Source organism: Scardinius erythrophthalmus (assembly GCF_964197995.2).
Source record: "Scardinius erythrophthalmus genome assembly, chromosome: 7".
NCBI lineage: Eukaryota > Metazoa > Chordata > Actinopteri > Cypriniformes > Leuciscidae > Scardinius > Scardinius erythrophthalmus.
Window position 1 is genome coordinate 4,850,872 of NC_138227.1, and position 22,099 is coordinate 4,872,970.

At 39.6% G+C, this 22,099-nt stretch overlaps 1 protein-coding gene across 1 annotated transcript; it reads left to right on the forward strand.

The window, feature by feature from the left end:
• The first annotated feature begins 376 nt into the window (after positions 1-376).
• Positions 377-9,334, forward strand: LOC308694248 (nucleotidyltransferase MB21D2). The gene is made up of 2 exons (XM_081371689.1): positions 377-652; positions 6,114-9,334. Exons 1-2 carry the CDS (start codon positions 418-420, stop codon positions 7,376-7,378), a joined length of 1,500 nt encoding a protein of 499 aa, XP_081227815.1. The 5' UTR covers positions 377-417; the 3' UTR covers positions 7,379-9,334.
• The last annotated feature ends 12,765 nt before the right edge of the window (positions 9,335-22,099 follow it).

A 22,099-nucleotide genomic window follows, 5' to 3' on the forward strand; every position in this document is an offset into this window, starting at 1 on the left:
TATATGACGGCTTTCTTGTTGCTGATGAACATAGAATAACTTTAAATCAACACAAAAATAAATAAAATTGGGCTTAGAATCAGTGACTTTGATACATTATTTTTATATTTAATAATAATAAAAAAAAAATATATATATATATATATATATATATATATATATAAAAATAGCACCGGGGGGCGTGAGTGATGATGATGATGATGATGATGCTGCGCACCGGACGGGATTTATTTTTTCCGTTTTTTTTTTTTTTCTTCGTTTCTTTTCTTCACGCATTTAATAATAATAATAATAAAAAAACAACGAAAAAAAAATCCCGTCCGGTGAGCATCATCATCATCATCATCACTCACGCCCTCCGGTGCTCGGCCAGTACAGCGCGTGCGCTTCGGTGCGATTCACCGTCTCTTCGTGAACATGGCGGCGCCTGGGCTCTCCAGCCGGGCTGGTTCTGCTGGCAACAGCCCCACCGCCACCCCGAGCAGCACCAAACACGTCCCGAACCCCCCCGAGCTGGACTTCCGGTCCGGTACCAGGATCGAGGAGCTCAACCGACTGATCGGGGAATTCAGCAAGCACGAGCAGCGGGAGTATGACGACCAGCGCGCGCTCGAGATCCACACGGCCAAGGACTTCATCTTCTCCATGCTCGGTGAGAGAGAGCAATGCTTCGCGCATGCAGTGTAGCGAGACATGCATTCAAAGAGAAAGTGCGATTTTGTTTCCCCTCTGCATCTGTTTCTCTTTGTCACGCGCTTCAGTTTGTGTTGAGCAGTGGATGTGTGTGTGTGTGTGTTTGCAGATTCAACACCCTCATGTTTGCACTGTTATTATTATTCATATGCTTCATGTGTATTGCTGTTAAAGGAACAGTTCAGCCAAAAATGACAATTTCTTTCTCTTGTGGAACATAAAGGGAGATGTTGAGCACAATATCCACGCTTCTCCTTCTCATTTTCCTTTTATTGAAAGTGGAAGGTCAGATAATCTTCAGGATGGACAAAAATGGACATTTAGATTGAGTGTGTGATGAACAGACTAACATCAGACTAAGTCATTATTCACCGAATATCCACTTTGAACGAGTAAATGATGACAGAATTTTAATATTGGGTTCCTTTACGCTTGATTATCGAAAAGGAAAAACAATGCAAAACATGGTGAGGTAAAGCAAATGTGAAAACCAATTTTGTTTTATAAATGAATCATGCAAATTCTGCCAAATCTAGGCTAATAAATGCATAAAAAAATCACAAATATGCCAACCCTGCTAACATTAATATGAATACATTAATACATTAATAAAAATAAATAAATGTGCAAGCATGCAAATTCTTCATATTGTAAATGGTTATGAAGTTAAAATCTTCAACCAGCCTAGCTGGGATAAGTAGCACCAAATTAGTAATAATAATAATAATACCTTTTATTTATATGCGCCTTTGAAGGCACTCAAGGACACCGTACAACATAAAAGTAAATCAGTGAAATGCAAAGCTATGCAAAAAGATAGACACACCTATCAAACATAAAATCAACAAATCAAATCATCAGAAGCTCTTCTAAACAGACGAGTTTTAATCCGAGCTGTGTTTATTTAAGAGTGGAGTTGTCGGAGGCAGCGAGCAGAAGCTCGGCAGTGGCGAGCCACCCAGGAGCCTGAAGCGATGCAGTGAAGCAGAGCTCAACTTCTGCTGGCTCTCCGTCTCACGCATGTTTACTCAGCCGTGCGCTCGCATGCAGAACACACAGACTGGAGAGAGATCTGTGGAGAGGGGGAAATCAAAACTGACAGTGTGCACTTTTTTTTTAAAAGGGGTCATGACATGAGAAATCTAATTTGCCTCCGTCTTTTGTCATGTACGAGGTCTTTGTACCATTAAAACATCTTGTAAGTTTCAGAGCTTAAAGGCAGGGTAGGCGATCTGTCCCAGAAACTTTTTTTTGTCATGCTGTTTGAAAGTCTCTTCTCACCCTGATAGCAATCACTCCGTTAAGCGGTCTAAATGTATTTATATGTATATACAGTCAAAGCAGAATTTATTCAGACACCTTTTCACCATTTCTCACATTATCACAGTTTATTCGCTATAGTTTAGAAAATGGTAGTAAAATATGTCAAATCAGTGGATATTTGACTGGTTTTGTCCATCCTTCTGTTAGACTGTCTCACACATGAATTATGTTGAATATCTGTCAGCTGTTAAATTTAACTACACAATTAGATAATACCAGTTTAGCTCAACCAGTGACCAAGCAATGCTTCATTGTGTTCAGTCTGTGTGTAAAAAGAGCATTAGCAATTAAAGAAAAAACACTTCAGCAAAACATGATCAGGTCAAAGTGTCGGAATCATTTTTGGTCCCAAATTTTTATAAATGTTACTGGTAGTCACTATGAAGAATAATTGGGTATAATATGTCACAGTTTACTTTATTTTGCTCTCCTCACTTACATAAATGAACTAGTAAAAAAATATCAAAAATTAAATCTGGTGTCTGATTAATTTTTGGTTTGACTGTATATCGTCTGAGGAAGGCGTAGGACCGTAAAATCTTCGTCCAATACGATTTCCTACGAATGTGTTTCCATACCTCTGCACACTTGCTCGCGCAGACATCACACATCATCAGCGCGTTTCATGATATGCAGAATTCGACAGACGTCAGTCACAGAGCAGCGCAAACGAAACGGCAACTGCCTTTTACAGTTCCTCCTGAACCAAAACAACGAGTTTCTGCTGCGTTCAAACCATAACTACTGTAATCTGGAAGAGATAGAAACCCGTGACCCGAACTTATGCGTTTCAATGGCACCATTATCATTGCTGAAATGAATCTGCACTAGTCAGGTGGTACAGGTCGGAGCTCTTTAAGTTGTTTATCTTCATTATTATTCTAATGTTATGTGCCTTGAGAAATTAGGTAGTTTAATGCCGTCTCTCATGGCACTTTTGTTTGTACGCGTTCATGTGTTTTGAAGGAGGCGTGGCTTTGGAGACGTTTTGAAGGGAAGGTGGGATCTCATGCTATCAAAGCTAACTTGCTATTGCTAGTCGCTCTGAAAATTGCCTGCCTTAAAAACATCCTCTTCATTATAAACAAAGCATTTAATCAAGCTCCAAAAACAGCCCGTTTTGATATTGTGGGATCTGTATCATTGACGAATAATTTTACATCATTGCACCATAGGTCCCGCCCACTGGTGACATAGACCCCGCCCACTGGTGGCATAGGCCCCACCCACTGGCGGCATAGGCCCTGCCCACAGGGGGGTTCAATCGCTTAACAACTGACATTTGTCTACACTGGATGTGAGCGTCGTGTCAGAAGCAAACAGAAGCCATTATAATCACTGGCGCTGTCTACACTTATACAGTATACAGATGTGTGTTCAGTTTCTGACATGTACTCCACACGCCACAGACTTCAGAAGATCCCAGTGTCTGAAACAAGTGGATGGTTTATTTTAATGGTGTCCCAGATCACGTCTGAGGATTATATGTTTGTTCGGAGCATTTTATTTTGTAAACGAGGCACAGTGTAGTTGACAGATGAAGCAGCGACTGTATTGGATCTGACAACAGCTGCATCACAAACCATAAGTAAATGATTTCATAATGCTTTGTCTGTAAATGAGTTTTATATGGATAATGTTTTCAATAGCCAGTGTGTGTTGATACTATTTCCTATGCAATGATGTTAGCCAATCATGTGGGCGTTTACTGACAAGCCTTAAAGGAGCCGCGCCTTAAAAACACATAATTTCAGACAGATTTGAAAATAATTCCACATTTTTTCATATATATGTTTTTTTTTTGTGCAAAATTATAAGTGAACCTCAAAGGAACATATTAAAATAATAATAAAAAAAGATGTAATGACCCCTTCAAAAAAAAATTATGTTTAGCTGAGTTTGCTGCACTTGAATTGATTGTCGAAAACGTGATAAAATGAATGGCTGAATGTGCATTGCTGAGTGTTGAACTCGCTGACTCTGGCCTCACCGGAGGAGTGTGACAGATGTGCAGGGCCCAAAATAAACACACTCATGCAGAGTCACTAACTTGTTTTCGTTTTTCTGAGATTCTCTAGAGTTGCTTCTGCTGCCGACGGCAGATTTTAATGTCCCCGAGTCACTCGCTGGTTCATGAGGTTGAGCTCAGGTGTGACGTCATCTGACACCGGGGATTATAATTTTTTTCTTTAGGAGTCTGTTTCTAGCATCTGGTCGGGAATGTTTATTGTGTTTGTGTTGGAATCGTTTTTATGGACGCTATCGCCTTTGCTCTGTTGATCTTGTGATTAAAGATTAACCTTTTTTTTTATCATGCTTTATTATGAAGTTTGTTCCATTAGGCAATGCCCTTCATTCCCTCTAATGCTGCGCTCACGTCTCGTCAGAATTACTGTAATTGTGCAACATAACAACTGTTTACAGCACAGAAACTATTCCAACACTCGTAACGCCAAAGTGCATCCATGTGCAAAACCTTTATCACTACTCTAAAGTTGACATTTGTAATCTTCTTTGCATTAATTTAAATGTAATTAATTGAATTTAATAGACTTATTTTGTCATATTTATGTTAGTGGCACAAAAATTACACTGATTGAACACAGATTTAATTCACCTCTAAAATATTGAAGAACTAAGAAAGCGCCCAGGAAACATCAGCTGTAATAAAATGAGATTTTAAACTGCAGTGTATATCTAAAGTCCCTGCCTTTTTTTAAACCATATTTTCATATATGATGTGGGATATGGCAAGCCGTTTTAACTTTTATTTATTTCCAGGATATAAATCTTTGATATCAACAATTCAATTTTCACTAGTTAAAATGATAGTTATTGATACCAGGAATTAGATTTCTACTAGTAACAATGGCTATTTTTGATATCAGAAATTACATTTCCACTGGTAACAATGCTAATTCTTGATATTCACAATTAAATTTTCACTAGTTAAAATGATCATTCTTGATATCGACAATTGAATTTCAACTAGTAAAAACTATAATTCTTTATCTGTAATTGTATTTTCACTAGGGAAATGTAACCATAGGCTGCCATTCAAAATCCATTGTTGATATCAGTAATTGATTTCTTAGTTGTTGAAATTCCCAATTTCACATATCAGAAATACAATTCTTACTAGTAAAAACATTTATTTTTGATATCAAGAATTAAACTGTCACTAGTTGAAATGTCTATTCTTGATATCAACAATTGAATTGCTACTAGTAACAATGTTCATTTTTGATATCAATAATTCCATTTTTACTAGTGACAATGTTAATTTCTGATATCATGAATGTGATTGTTACTAGTAAGAAAGCCATTTTAGATATCTGAAATTATATTGATATCAAAAATACATTTTCAGATATCAAAAATTAAAAATTTTACTAGTAGCAATTCAATTGTTGATATCAAGAATAGACATTTCAACTAGTGACAATTGAATTCTTGATATCAGGAATTCACATTTTTACTAGTAACAATGTAATTATTGATATCAAAAATTATATTTCTACTAGTAAGAAATCAATTCTTGATATCAACAATGGATTTTGAATGGCAGCCTATGGTGACTTCACTAGTGAAAATACAATTACAGATATCAACAATTAAATTCTTGATATCAACAATTCATATCCTGGAAATGAATAAAAGTTAAAACGGCTTGCCATATGTGTGGGATGAAGTGGAAAAAGTAAAGGTTTCCATCAAACTTCCAACTTGTACTATATTAGAAACTATTTCAGACATCGTTTTAACCAATGACATAAACACTTTTTACTCGTGTTTGTAGTTCTTCCTCCAAAGCGCAATGGGTTGTGGGTAATATTAGCTGTTATAGTGGTGCTCACTATAACAGCAAATATTACCCACAACCCATTGCACTTTTGGATCCACACTTCAAAGATCCACTGAAATCATCCGGGGACTTCTGGCATACTCTTTTCAAAATACTATGCTTTGGGACACACTTTATTCTAGTCTCACATACTGTTTAGGATGGATAGGATGGACATTGAGATGCAAGATAGGTTTCCATTTGCGACAGGGCCAAAGACAACTTCTCTAATGATGTCATTTCCTGTTTTCAGGCATGGTGCAGAAGTTGGACCAAAAGCTTCCAGTTGCCAATGAGTACCTGCTGTTGTCCGGCGGGGTGAGGGAGGGTGTGGTTGACATGGATCTGGACGAGTTGACGGTGTACGCGAGGGGAGCGGATTACGACATGGACTTCACGTTGCTGGTTCCCGCACTCAAACTCCACGACCGAAACCAGCCGGTCACGTTGGACATGCGTCACTCGGCGCTCTGCCACTCCTGGCTCAGCCTGCGACTGTTTGACGAGGGCACCATAAACAAGTGGAAGGACTGTTGCACTGTGGTCGACCACGTTAACGGCGCAACCAACTACTTTTTCTCGCCCACGCTGGTGGCCGATTGGTTCTACGAATCCATTAGTTTGGTTTTGGCGGAGATTCAGAAGAAGCCGCAGCGTGGCGTTCCTCGGGTGGAGAAAGTCGAGCGCAACTCGACGGTTATCTCCATCATCTTGGGTGTCGGAGGCAGTCGGATGCTATACGACGTGGTACCAGTGGTTTCATTCAAGGGTTGGCCCGCGGTGGCCCAAAGCTGGCTGATGGAAAACCATTTTTGGGATGGGAAAATCACAGAGGAGGAAGTGATAAGTGGATTTTATTTGCTGCCCGCATGCTCTTCCACAGGCCAGAAGGAAAACGAGTGGCGTTTGTCGTTTGCGCGCAGCGAGGTGCAGCTGAAGAAGTGCATTTCCGCGAGTCTGATGCAGGCGTACCAAGCTTGTAAAGCTCTGATCATTAAGCTGCTGTCTCGACCCAAAGCCATCAGCCCGTACCACCTGCGCTCGCTAATGCTCTGGTCCTGCGATCGCCTGCCGCACACGTACCTGGCGCAGGAAGACTATGCCGCGCACTTCTTGCTAGGTTTGATCGACGACTTGCAGCATTGCTTGGTTAATAAGACCTGCCCTAATTACTTCATCCCTCAATGCAACATGCTAGAGCACCTCAGCGACGACACGGCTATGCTACATGCGCGCAAGTTATCGTCTGTACGCTCCGACCCAGTGGAGCACTTGCGGAGCGCAATCGAACACGCTAAAGCTGCCTCGCGGCTCACGCTTGAGCTTCAATGGCGCGGCGGAAGCTCGAACCTGCCGTCGCCGCTGTCGGACCCGGGAGGCGATCAGCAACCGGACGACCGGCTCGCGAAGAAACTCCAGCAACTGGTCACAGAGAATCCTGGGAAGTCCATCTCAGTCTTCATCAACCCGGACGACGTCACACGACCTCACTTTCGCATTGATGATAAGTTCTTCTGAAGCCACGTCGACACATCTGATTGGACGTTGACTACAGATGACGTCACCCTTGCATAGATGTTAAATTAATCTGAAGCCACACCCACTGATCTGATTGGCTGATCTCACTTTCACATCGGTGCCCAATTCTTCTAAAGCCACGCCCACAAATCTGATTGGTCACTGACTGCAGACAACCTTACTTTTGCATTGGTGAGATTCTTCTGAAGCCACACCCTCTTATCTGATTGGCTGCTGACTGCAGATGACGGTGACAAATTCTTCTGAAGCCACGCCCACAAATCTGTTTGGATGCTGACTGCAGACAACGTCATGCAAACTCACCCTCGCATAGATGAATTCATCTGAAGCCACGCCCACTGATCTGATTGGTCACTGACTGCAGACAACCTCACTTTTGCATTGGTGAGATTCTTCTGAAGCCACGCCCACTGATCGGATTGGACGCTGCCTACAGATGACATCACACACTTTTGCATCGATGACAGATTCTTTTAAAGCCACACCCCTTGATCTGATTGGACGCTGACTGCTTTATGTTTTTAATGAGTTCCGGAAGCAGAAAGCTGTGTTTTTTGCACAGAGATGTTAAACGCTTCAGACTCTAAATATGATGTTAAAAAAAGGACATGATCCTGTTTCACTGCTGCCAGTTGAAGTCGTGTTCACATATCCGTTCCTCCCCGTTACAGACGCCCAGTTTTTACGGGAAAGAGAGAGAGAGAGAGAGAGAGAGAGAACGAGAACGGGAGATTTATGGAAGGATGTGGGGGGAGGACGGTTTGTGCATGGCTCATGTGGAAAACAGGAAACCCATAACTCCACTCAGAAGTGCAATTAGACTAAATCTGTTTATACGCTTTACTTGTAAGTACACTGTAACATTATACTGTAAACACACTGTTTTAGACATTTAGATATCGTTTTCACAAACACACTGGCTGAACTTTAACTCTCACAAACTGCACACTAAGACTCCAAAAAAGAAAAAAGAAAATGCACAGAAACACACTCCCTGTGATGATGGATGTTTGTTTCTTTTAAAGCTAAATCTCTTTGGGTGAATCTCATGAAAACAAGTCCAGGTAATGTTTTACAACCCCAAAAATATAAGCATTTTTATTTTGCATGAAGAAAATAAGAAGATGGTTTTCATTCATGACATTTAAACACATTTTAAACCCCCTTTTTTATTCTTATTAGATTCTCATTACTGTAATACAGTGATTTAAAAAAATCATACTTCAAATAATATCAGGATATAGAAATATATATTGCATTGCATTAATGAGAATTGGTTTCATGAGATTCACCTCTTAAATACTTTATTTGTTGTTGTTTTTTATACATATGCTGCTAAACATGATGGGTGCATTAATCATTTTTGTTTTTGTAATAATTTGAGTATTTTGATCATCATGTGTTGTAACTGTGTACATACTGCTGTAATTAACCCCACCCACTTCTCCCAGTTAGACCAGTCTGACAAGCTGATTATCAGCATCAACCAATCATGAGATGTGCACTCATTTAATTATTGACACATGCATATCTTTGCATGTAACTGGTAGGAGGGACCGATCATAACAGACCAAACGTGAATCTTGAAGCTCTACAGGGACCAATCGTAATGCCTTATCACTGAAATCAACCAATGGGGTGTTTTTAATCCGATTAAGAGACTGAAAGACTCTTTTTCAACCCTGACCACGTGTTTCTCTTTATATCTGAATCAGGACATATCAGAACAAAAAAGAACATGTTGATGTATTATAGCTGTCGTCGTTAGACTGATGTCCATGAGAATTGTATGTACATGTTGTTTAGACTTATGCTTGATTAATATCTCTGATTTACCAGCGGGTTTATGGACACCTCACCGCAAAATAAAATATCTGCTCTGGATCGGTGTTGCATTGCATTTTCAACTTGTGTTTGCTAAATAAAGCTGTACAGAAATACAGATGTGTGAGAAAGATCTTGATTATTCTGTTTTGCATATCCACAGTCACCTAAAAAAATATTATATATATATATATATATATATATATATATATATATATATATATATATATATATATATATATATATATATATATATATATATATATATATATATATATATATATAAAATAAATTGTCAGTATAGGAATTTTGCAAAATTTGAGGGCGGTAAGATTTTGAAATGTTTTTGAAATGTCTCACCAAGGCTGCATTTATTCATCCAAAAATACAGTAAAAACAGTGAAATATTATTACAATTTAAAATAACTGTTTTCTATGTGAATATATTGTAAAGTGTAATTTATTCCTGTGATCAAAGCTGAATTTTCAGCATCATTACTCCAGTCTTCAGTGTCACATGATCCTTCAGAAATCAGTATAATATGATGATTTGATGATCAAGAAACATTTATGATTATTATCAGTGTTGGAACACAATTCATATTTCTGTGGAAACTGATCCATTTTATTTTCCTGGATTCTTTGATGAATAGAAAGTTCCAAAGAACAGCATTTATTTGAAATAGAATCTTTTGTAACATTATAAATGTCTTTACTGCCACTTTTAATTAATTTAATGTGTCCTTGATGAATAGGAGTATGCTATTATTCACTATTTAAAAATCCCCAAACTTTTGAACAATACTTATGTTGCATGATATGAATGGACAGCAATAACAACTCTGATTTTTCTCTCTTTCTTTCTTTGACTCATTCTGCCAAAAGTTACTATATTTTTATGCAAAATTGGACTGCAAGAATGACATCAAAGTTGCATGCAACCATTTAAAGTATTTGCATCCTTCACATGTCATTTCTTTTCCAAGTTGGCTGTATAATCGTATATATGAGCAGGAATCAATTGTTGTAAGCACTTCATCTCTAGGCTTCATCTAAAGTACAGAAGTACTCGTTTTTAAAAGTACTTAAGTATCAAAAGTAAATGTAAATGCATTGTTTTATTATTGATGCATTGTTGTATGTAATGCATACAGTACCTTATGCCTCTGAATCTATGCCTATACCTCGTATCAATATCACATGTATTTCTAGAACACAGTTCCAGTAGTGGGATTGAATGTGAGATTGAATAAGTCACTCAGTAACGTCCACAATGGTTTCGGACACCAGAATGGCTGTTCCCTCAAATAGTGCACCATTTAAAGTTTTTTGGCTTTTAGTATGAATGTGTTAGCCTTACTGTTATCTATAAGCTAGTGTGCTCCAAAACAATGACAAAATTGTTGAAAATGAAACATCAGATTGACGTTAATCTCCAATGTTGGACAGACGTTGTATGTATTGTGGTTGAAAATGAAAATCGGGTTGACGTCAGAAACCAACATCAGTCGGATTCTGACATCAAGCCGATGTCGGGCACTGACGTCAATATGATGTCGGTTTCTGGTGTCAAACTGTTGCCGGTTTCTGACATCAATCTGATGTCGGGTTCTGCCGTCAATCTGATGTCGGGTTCTGCCGTCAATCTGATGTCGGTTTCTGGTGTCAAAATGTTTCCGTTTTCTGATGTCAACCCGATTTCGGTTTCTGACGTCAAAATGTTGTCGGTTTCTGACGTCAATCTAATGTCGGGTTCTGCCGTCAATATGATGTCGGGTTCTGCCGTCAATATGATGTCGGTTTCTGACGTCAAAATGTTGTCGGTTTCTGACGTCAATCTAATGTCGGGTTCTGCCGTCAATATGATGTCGGGTTCTGCCGTCAATCTGATGTCGGTTTCTGACGTCAATATGATGTCGGTATCTGGTGTCAAAATGATGTCGGTTTCTGACGTCAAAATGTTGTCGGTTTCTGACGTCAATCTGACGTCAATCTGATGTCGGTTTCTGACGTCAATCTGATGTTGGGTTCTGACGTCAAAATGTTGCCGGTTTCTGACGTCAACCCCATGTCGGTTTCTGACGTCAATCTGATGTCAATCTGATGTCGGGTTCTGCCGTCAATATGATGTCGGTTTCTGCCGTCAAAATGTTGCCGGTTTCTGATGTCAATCTGATGTCGGTTTCTGACGTCAATCTGATGTCAATCTGATGTCGGGTTCTGCCGTCAATATGATGTCAGCCCGATTTCGGTTTCTGACGTCAATATGTTGTCGGTTTCTGACGTCAATCTGATGTCATTCTGATGTCGGTTTCTGATGTCAATCTGATGTCGGTTTCTGATGTCAACCTGATTTCGGTTTCTGCCGTCAATATGATGTCGGTTTCTGACGTCAATCTGATGTCAATCTGATGTCGGGTTCTGCCGTCAATATGATGTCAGCCCGATTTCGGTTTCTGACGTCAAAATGTTGTCAGTTCCGATGTCAATCTGATGTCAATCTGATGTCGGGTTCTGCCGTCAATATGATGTCGGTTTCTGCCGTCAAAATGTTGCCGGTTTCTGATGTCAATCTGATGTCGGTTTCTGACGTCAATCTGATGTCGGTTTCTGACGTCAATATGATGTCAGCCCGATTTCGGTTTCTGACGTCAAAATGTTGTCAGTTTCTGATGTCAATCTGATGTCAATCTGATGTCGGGTTCTGGCGTCAAAATGTTGCCGGTTTCTGATGTCAACCCCATGTCGGTTTCTGATGATAATCTGATGTCGGTTCTGCCGTCAATATGATGTCAGCCCGATTTCGGTTTCTGACGTCAAAATGTTGTCAGTTTCTGATGTCAATCTGATGTCAATCTGATGTCGGGTTCTGGCGTCAAAATGTTGCCGGTTTCTGATGTCAACCCCATGTCGGTTTCTGATGATAATCTGATGTCGGTTCTGCCGTCAATATGATGTCAGCCCGATTTCGGTTTCTGACGTCAAAATGTTGTCAGTTTCTGATGTCAATCTGATGTCAATCTGATGTCGGGTTCTGCCGTCAATATGATGTCGGTTTCTGCCGTCAAAATGTTGCCGGTTTCTGATGTCAATCTGATGTCGGTTTCTGACGTCAATCTGATGTCGGTTTCTGACGTCAATATGATGTCAGCCCGATTTCGGTTTCTGACGTCAAAATGTTGTCAGTTTCTGATGTCAATCTGATGTCAATCTGATGTCGGGTTCTGGCGTCAAAATGTTGCCGGTTTCTGATGTCAACCCCATGTCGGTTTCTGATGATAATCTGATGTCGGTTCTGCCGTCAATATGATGTCAGCCCGATTTCGGTTTCTGACGTCAAAATGTTGTCAGTTTCTGATGTCAATCTGATGTCAATCTGATGTCGGGTTCTGGCGTCAAAATGTTGCCGGTTTCTGATGTCAACCCCATGTCGGTTTCTGATGATAATCTGATGTCGGTTTCTGACGTCAATATGATGTCAGCCCGATTTCGGTTTCTGACGTCAAAATGTTGTCAGTTTCTGATGTCAATCTGATGTCAATCTGATGTCGGGTTCTGGCGTCAAAATGTTGCCGGTTTCTGATGTCAACCCCATGTCGGTTTCTGATGATAATCTGATGTCGGTTCTGCCGTCAATATGATGTCAGCCCGATTTCGGTTTCTGACGTCAAAATGTTGTCGGTTTCTGACGTCAATCTGATGTCGGTTTCTGATGTCAACCCGATTTCGGTTTCTGACGTCAATATGTTGTCGGTTTCTGACGTCAATCTGATGTCATTCTGATGTCGGTTTCTGATGTCAAAATGTTGTCGGTTTCTGACGTCAATCTGATGTCGGTTTCTGACGTCAATCTGATGTCAATCTGATGTCGGGTTCTGCCGTCAATATGATGTCAGCCCGATTTCGGTTTCTGACGTCAAAATGTTGTCAGTTTCTGATGTCAATCTGATGTCAATCTGATGTCGGGTTCTGGCGTCAAAATGTTGCCGGTTTCTGATGTCAACCCCATGTCGGTTTCTGATGATAATCTGATGTCGGTTCTGCCGTCAATATGATGTCAGCCCGATTTCGGTTTCTGACGTCAAAATGTTGTCGGTTTCTGACGTCAATCTGATGTCGGTTTCTGATGTCAACCCGATTTCGGTTTCTGACGTCAATATGTTGTCGGTTTCTGACGTCAATCTGATGTCATTCTGATGTCGGTTTCTGATGTCAAAATGTTGTCGGTTTCTGACGTCAATCTGATGTCGGTTTCTGACGTCAATCTGATGTCAATCTGATGTTGGGTTCTGCCGTCAATATGATGTCAGCCCGATTTCGGTTTCTGACGTCAAAATGTTGTCAGTTTCCGATGTCAATCTGATGTCAATCTGATGTCTGGTTCTGGCGTCAAAATGTTGCCGGTTTCTGATGTCAACCCCATGTCGGTTTCTGATGATAATCTGATGTCGGGTTCTGCCGTCAATATGATGTCAGCCCGATTTCGGTTTCTGACGTCAATCTGATGTCGGTTTCTGATGTCAATCCGATTTCGGTTTCTGACGTCAATATGTTGTCGGTTTCTGACGTCAATCTGATGTCATTCTGATGTCGGTTTCTGATGTCAATCTGATGTCGGTTTCTGATGTCAACCCGATTTCGGTTTCTGCCGTCAATATGATGTCAGCCCGATTTCGGTTTCTGACGTCAAGATGTTGTCGGTTTCTGACGTCAATCTGATGTCGGTTTCTGACGTCAATCTGATGTCGGTTTCTGATGTCAACCCGATTTCGGTTTCTGACGTCAATCTGATGTCATTCTGATGTCAATCTGATGTCGGTTTCTGATGTCAACCCGATTTCGGTTTCTGCCGTCAATATGATGTCAGCCCGATTTCGGTTTCTGACGTCAAGATGTTGTCGGTTTCTGACGTCAATCTGATGTCGGTTTCTGATGTCAATCTGATGTCGGTTTCTGATGTCAACCCGATTTCGGTTTCTGCCGTCAATATGTTGTCGGTTTCTGACGTCAATCTGATGTCATTCTGATGTCGGTTTCTGATGTCAATCTGATGTCGGTTTCTGATGTCAACCCGATTTCGGTTTCTGCCGTCAATATGATGTCAACCCGATTTCGGTTTCTGACGTCAAGATGTTGTCGGTTTCTGACGTCAATCTGATGTCGGTTTCTGATGTCAATCTGATGTCGGTTTCTGATGTCAGCCCGATTTCGGTTTCTGACGTCAAAATGTTGTCGGTTTCTGATGTCAATCTGATGTCGGGTTCTGCCGTCAATATGATGTCAGCCCGATTTCGGTTTCTGACGTCAAAATGTTGTCGGTTTCTGACGTCAACCCCATGTCGGTTTCTGATGTCAACCCCATGTCGGTTTCTGATGTCAACCCCATGTCAATCTGATGTCGGGTTCTGGCGTCAAAATGTTGCCGGTTTCTGATGTCAATCTGATGTCGGGTTCTGCCGTCAATCTGATGTCAGCCCGATTTCGGTTTCTGACGTCAAAATGTTGTCGGTTTCTGACGTCAATCTGATGTCATTCTGATGTCGGTTTCTGATGTCAATCTGATGTCGGTTTCTGATGTCAACCCGATTTCGGTTTCTGCCGTCAATATGATGTCAGCCCGATTTCGGTTTCTGACGTCAAGATGTTGTCGGTTTCTGACGTCAATCTGATGTCGGTTTCTGATGTCAACCCGATTTCGGTTTCTGACGTCAATATGATGTCAGCCCGATTTCGGTTTCTGACGTCAATCTGATGTCGGGTTCTGCCGTCAATCTGATGTCAGCCCGATTTCGGTTTCTGACGTCAAAATGTTGTCGGTTTCTGACGTCAATCTGATGTCATTCTGATGTCGGTTTCTGATGTCAATCTGATGTCGGTTTCTGATGTCAACCCGATTTCGGTTTCTGCCGTCAATATGATGTCAGCCCGATTTCGGTTTCTGACGTCAAAATGTTGTCGGTTTCTGACGTCAATCTGATGTCGGTTTCTGATGTCAACCCGATTTCGGTTTCTGACGTCAATATGATGTCAGCCCGATTTCGGTTTCTGACGTCAATCTGATGTCGGTTTCTGACGTCAATCTGATGTCGGTTTCTGATGTCAACCCGATTTCGGTTTCTGACGTCAAAATGTTGTCGGTTTCTGACGTCAATCTGATGTCGGTTTCTGATGTCAACCCGATTTCGGTTTCTGACGTCAATATGTTGTCGGTTTCTGACGTCAATCTGATGTCATTCTGATGTCGGTTTCTGATGTCGGTTTCTGATGTCAACCCGATTTCGGTTTCTGATGTCGGTTTCTGATGTCAACCCGATTTCGGTTTCTGCCGTCAATATGATGTCAGCCCGATTTCGGTTTCTGACGTCAAAATGTTGTCGGTTTCTGACGTCAATCTGATGTCGGTTTCTGATGTCAACCCGATTTCGGTTTCTGACGTCAATATGTTGTCGGTTTCTGACATCAATCTGATGTCATTCTGATGTCGGTTTCTGATGTCAATCTGATGTCGGTTTCTGATGTCAACCCGATTTCGGTTTCTGACGTCAATATGATGTCGGTTTCTGATGTCAACCCGATTTCGGTTTCTGACATCAATCTGATGTCGGGTTCTGACGTCAATGTGATGTAGTTACGTCAGTCAGGGGATGATTTTGGTTGCAGGGGTTGCATTTTGTTTGGAAATGAAAGTCGGATAGACGTTAGAAACCGACATCAGATTGACGTCAGAACCAGACGACATATTGACGTCAGAACCAGACATCAGATTGACGTCAATATGATTTCGGTTTCTAACGTCAATCCGACTTTCATTTCCAACCAAAATGCGTCCCCTGACTGACGCTACTACTTTCTACTCAAGGACCTTGACAGAAATGTAGTGGAGTAAAAAGTACGATATTTGTCTTTCAAATGTAGTGAAGTTAAAGTAAAAAGTTTCCAGAAAAAATAAGTACAGATACTCAAAAAGTGTACTTAAGTACAGTGCTCAAGTAAATGTTCTTTGTTACTGTCCACCTCTGATAGTGCGGGATCATCACCCACATGCCGTCAGCTAAATGCTCTGTTACTACTGTATTAAAAGCACTGACGCCGCAGGAGAAACATGTGCATGGAGGTTTTCCTCCAGGAGCTCAGCCCCGCTTCTCGAGGACAGGTGCACAGACTTTAAGAAAGGTAAATGCTGAGAAGTTTATCAGTACAATAGAAGTGTGGCTCGGGATGATGGAGTGCTGTGTGTGTAAATGCTGAGAGCTGTTCTTATATCTTGCTGACCTGAGGAAGGAGCATGGAGTTTCAGTTTTGCTTAAGCAGCTGAATACTAAAATAATCCAGCTCAGTTTTATATACAACTGTGTGAGTTATTTTTGTGTATTGTCGTCTCAGCACCAGTCTGCCCATCTGTGTTGAGTGTGTGTGTGTGTGAGAGAGAGAAGTTTATTGATGCTCTTTGAGGTCATTTCAGATCTGACACTGATTGATTCACTTTATTATTTTCAAAGTTTAAAGTCCCCCTGTGGTGAAAATCCAGTTTGTTTATGTGTCTATGTGGTGTTTTTAATATGCTTTAAGACAAACCATGTGTAAGTCGACAGCATTACTGAGTATTTTCTCCTTAAAACTACCAAAGACCGTCTCAAAAACACGCTTTGAAATCGCTGGTGTTTCTGACGTCACAAACTACCTTGTAACCAATCAGATCAACGTGTGATCGTCAACCAGTGGATCTCTGAGCTGAGTGAGTGGAGGCGGGGCTCATTTGCATATTCATAGAACCACGCATACTAAATGAGGCAAGGGTGTCGAGTTACATTCAAGATATTTTAAGGCATGAAGACATTTTTTTCGAGGAACGTTTGCTAGGACATGGTGATAATATAAAGTGTGAATTAATTTTTAATATAAAGTGTGAATCAACTTTTTCTATATATTTTTTATATATCGTAGTTTGCAAATATATCCATACGTCCATGTTTCTTTATCACTCTATAGTGTCAATATAACTTTAGAGGGCACAGGAGTTATTGATATGATAGAGCGATAAAGAAACATGGACGAATGAGTAATAAGCAGCGGGACGTGTTTGATGTTAAAAAGAGTTATTAAAAGTACAATATCCCGCAAAAGAAAAACTCATTCAGTATTCACACACTGACAGACAGCTTTCTGTGCGCGTCAGTACACACAATAATATATCAAAATCACTGCTCTTGATCGAATAAATTAATAAAGTGAAGTCTATGTTTTATTTTACATTTGATTACTTTATTAAATTTCTGTAGTATTGACACTCTTTTTGTATCTTTGTCTTTGTTTGTTTCTTTGTTCTTATTACTGACTGTTTACTTGTCTTCAATAATTGCTTGCATTAGTCAAACTAGTATTAGTTTTTGCTGTGGTTTTGAGAATAGTGAAATTTCACTGGTATCTAAAATTTGGGTATTGTAACAAGCTTATGGGAAAAGACAATATCATGATATATTTTGTTACTGTGAAAATTACTCGTATGTAAACCCGAATAAGTTGGCGAAACTCAATACATTTGAAGCAATCCGTTGCCTCGAAATACTTAAGTTAAGAAATTCAAAGTTTAAGTAAGCAGAACATTTGACTTGTTCTTAAAGTGAAAACATTAATTCATACATTTAACTTAAAATTTTCATGTAACCTCAATGTGAACATTTTTGTCATTATAAACTTATTAAAAGCTGGTTATAACAAACTAGTTCAATAAATGCTAACATGCTAAAACTAGCATGTTTTCGGCTTGCTGTATGATTACAGCAATATAAAACATTGACATGCTTGCTCTCAAGCCAAGCCACGTGCACTCAACATTAACAAAAATTCTTCTAAATTAGCATAACAAAACATTAATCACTACTAAATCTCCCACTTAACATTAATCTTGCACAAAAACAACAACAATATATTACACTTAATTTCAGCATTTACTATCCCTTTCGAGTGCCATGGGCAAAGCATGCTGGGAAATAGAATCCCAGCCCAGTTTCAGTTTAACTTAAGTTCGTCTAAATTAAAAGAAAAAATTTCATAAAACTCAAAACAATGAAACAGTTCAGTTTACTTAAAATATATCAGTTCTGTGAACTTGAAAGAAAAAGAAAGTGGTAAATACTCATAAAAGTTAATTAGACTGAACTAATTAGTTTAATTTAAGTTTGTCCTACTCAAACCAATTAATTATTTTGAGCGTTAGGGTTTACAGTGATAAGATTTTGGTCATATTGCCCATCCCGACTCCTTGCTATATAGCAGGAACAGTTTCACATGTGATTTATTTAGTGGTATTCACCACAAGTAGGTTGTAGTGTAACCGAGACAGAAATAAGTATAGAAATGGAGCACAGATGACCTTGAACCCAGTCTGTTTGAAAAGCTGGTGGTGGAGATATGGTGGAATGAAAACAAAAGTTAATAAGCAGTTGTACAGACCAAAACGTTCAGAATAGATCCAGATAGATTTCAGCCTATCGTGATACTTCACTGAATGGCCCATTTCACATGTATTTTAAATTAAAAACCATAATACACACTTAATGAAAAAAATATATATATGAAAAAAAAAACACGTTTCATTTCTGTTTGCTGTTTTTATGGACCTATTTTTTTATATCTAATTTTCTTATTTTATAGGTTTTATTTACTTTACAAGTATGCTATATTGGTGCTACACAAATAAAGATATTATAGCCTAATTATTTTTAGTATAATTTGAATTTGAAAAACATAAAAGAAAAAAAAAACACTAATGTCGACAATTATTTAAAAAACTGATTGACAATGTAAAAACAACTGTTTCCCCCCGTTTTTATGAACCACTTATTTTTATAGGCTGTTTTAAGGCTTATTTGTATTATATATTTTTTTTTGTTATATTGGTGCTATTTATTTTCATAGTTGTAAATAAAACAAAAAAAATTCTAATCTTTCTGCTTCAAAATCTCATGTTTAATTCACTGTGTTGGCCTATACATGCCGTTTCTTTGTAACTTGTTAAATTTACTTTTTGTTTCAGTTTGTTTCTACACCAAATATAATTTGAATTTTAAATGTGTCTCTTGATAATCCATTCTCAGTCAAAGTAAAAACACACTACACTCATAATAGCTTGTAAAACAAACTCAAATGTCAAAAATGATTCAGTAAATCGATTGAAAATGATATCATTGTTATATTATTTGATATGATCATATCTGACACCATCATTGTACCATATAGGGATGATTGACCAGAGAGGATCACATCAGGATCCGTTTATTTTATTTTATTTTATTTCATTGATTTTAAAGAATTACAACTTAAGTCAGGGGGGTAGCCTACATTGAGTACAAAAAAAAGAAAAGAAAAAAGAATATAAAGAATCAGTTACAAACTTAAAGTTAAAGAAAAATGTGAAATGTTTACAGATTGAAACTTTGCAGCTTTCTTATTTTTCAAACCCAATATTGTGTTTAGGGAAGGCTATTGTTGAATTTCTGATCTGAAAAGTAAAAACAAAGGCTTGTTTCCATCAAATTTACATTAATGAATACTAAATTCACCTAAAAGAAGCAGCAGATTAATTAAGTAATATTCCTTATAATAAGAGGGGAAAAAAACAACAAAAAAGCACAGTTGAAAGCTGGGCAAGGCTCCGTTAATATGAGGTGTCACATGACACCTGCTGTGACGTCACGCCCGTGTGTCTGATAGCGACGGAGCTTGCGGCAGCTCCCGTTAACGGCGCGCGGAACGAGCACCGGTCACACGCACGCGCACGCTCCCGCTCCAGCATCAACAAACACCGTCCGCCACACCCGTGATTCCGTGATTCCGCCGTCGCCTCACTCAGCACCGGACCGCGCGTGAAGTGAAGTGACTGACAGCTGCTCTCACGTGAGAGTCGCGCCCCCGTGCGCCGCTGTAGCGCGAGCCAGGACCGACGCAGTCTTCCTCATCTTCAGCATCTTCTTCTTCAGCTTCTTCATCCTCCGTGACCGACAGCAGCGCAACGGGAGATGGAGAGCAAAGACAAGAGCGCCGGTGAGCGACTGACGTCATGTGTGTGTGTGTGTGTGTGTGTGTGTGAGTGCATGTCTGTAAGTGTGTGTTTGTGTAGACTGCGGTACTCAGGTCTGCTGTCCTGACGGGGTCTGGGTGGGGTGTGTGTGTGTGTGTTCATGTGTGATGCTTATCAGATGCCGAGCATGTGTGTGTGTGTGTGTGTGTGTGTGTGTGATGTATCTGCAAATGCTTTCAGTGCCAAACATCCTGATGCAGCAGAAAAGCCTCTTGCATGTTCGGGTGGTCTTCCTCCACATCACATTCATCACAGTCCTCTGCATGTGTGTGTGTGTGTGTGTGTGTGTGTGTGTGATACACTGAGTTCCTTTACATGATGAAACACCTGTCTGCATCATCATACGCTGTGTTTGTGTAAGCGTTTGGGTGTGTATCATCACAAGCCGTGACTGTAAACATCAGTTCATTAACTATAAGGGATATTGTGTATGATATAAGTGTGTGTTGATGATGCTCATGCATTGAAGTCATCAACATTCAGGACGCGCGCTCACTTTACTGCACCCGAACGCTCAGAAGGGAAAACTCCCTTCAAAATAAAAAGGCTTCCACATTGGAATCCATATAGAATCCGTATAGTTCCATTTAGAACCTTCGACGTTTACGGAACCGCTTTAAATGCGCCAAAGGCTCATGCACTTTTAGAGGTGAAACTGAGATCGTGAGGCCTAGACGATCAATCACCTGTGCTAACACACACTACACAAGTTGATGAACAGATTTAAATCCAGTAACGAGCCGGTTTTTATAGGCCAGTCATTTCTGACCGGGAACAAAGGTCGGGATTTTCATCTCAGCGTGAGGGTCAAGATGTGCCGTAGCATTAAATAACCCTCAGTATTTACTGCACCTGTGTGTGTGTGTTTTATGGCCCATATTCAGGTCTAATAAATGCATTTGGGTCATCAGTGTCCTTTAAATGCGATATATATGTTGCTGTTGGTAAATACAGCGGCCCTGAAACCCATATACACACACTCTTAAAAACAAAGGGTCTTTATTGGAATCGATCAAAACATTCTTTATTGGGGGTGTAACGATATATCGTGGATATATTGTGGATAGTTCACCCAAAATTAAAATTACTGTGTGAAAAAATTCAAGTTTTCAGAGTTTTAGTGATTAAACTACTATATATAATGTTGAATATGATGTATAATAATGCAGTGGGGGAATATGTGTGTGTCCTGATAATGTCACGTTTTGTTACCAGTAAAAGTGGCCGACATTATTGTAAATATATCTAGCCAGTGACAGAGATCAAGCATATTCATCTACAATAATTCAGTATTTTCAGCTTCAGAATCATGAATATTGTTATTCTGGCGTCTCTATTGTCGGTTCATTGGGTTTCAGCATCAAGTCCAAGACTATTCATTTACACACACAATGAAACACCAAATTTAACATTTTAATCAACAGTTCATTTTTTGTTAACCTTTTACCATAAGTCTTGGAGTATCGCAGTAATATCGTATCATGAGCATTGATATCGATAACATGAGGGAATCTGTTCTTGATAGTGGAAAAGGTTGTTCTTGATGGTTATTCTTAAACTGTTTACTTGAAAGAGAACAAAAATTATTCTTATGGCATCGCTTTAAAAAACAACCATTTATTTGTAAGAGTGTAAGTCACTCAAAAAGGTTTGAAATATCAAGCATGCAAACAAAATCTGCAGAACTCATTTTTTTTTTCCACTGACTTTTGCAAGTCAGTTCATTGGTGTGGCGGTGAGTGTGTGTGTGTGTGTGTGTGTGTGTGTGTGTGTGTGTGTGTGTGTGTGTGTGTGTG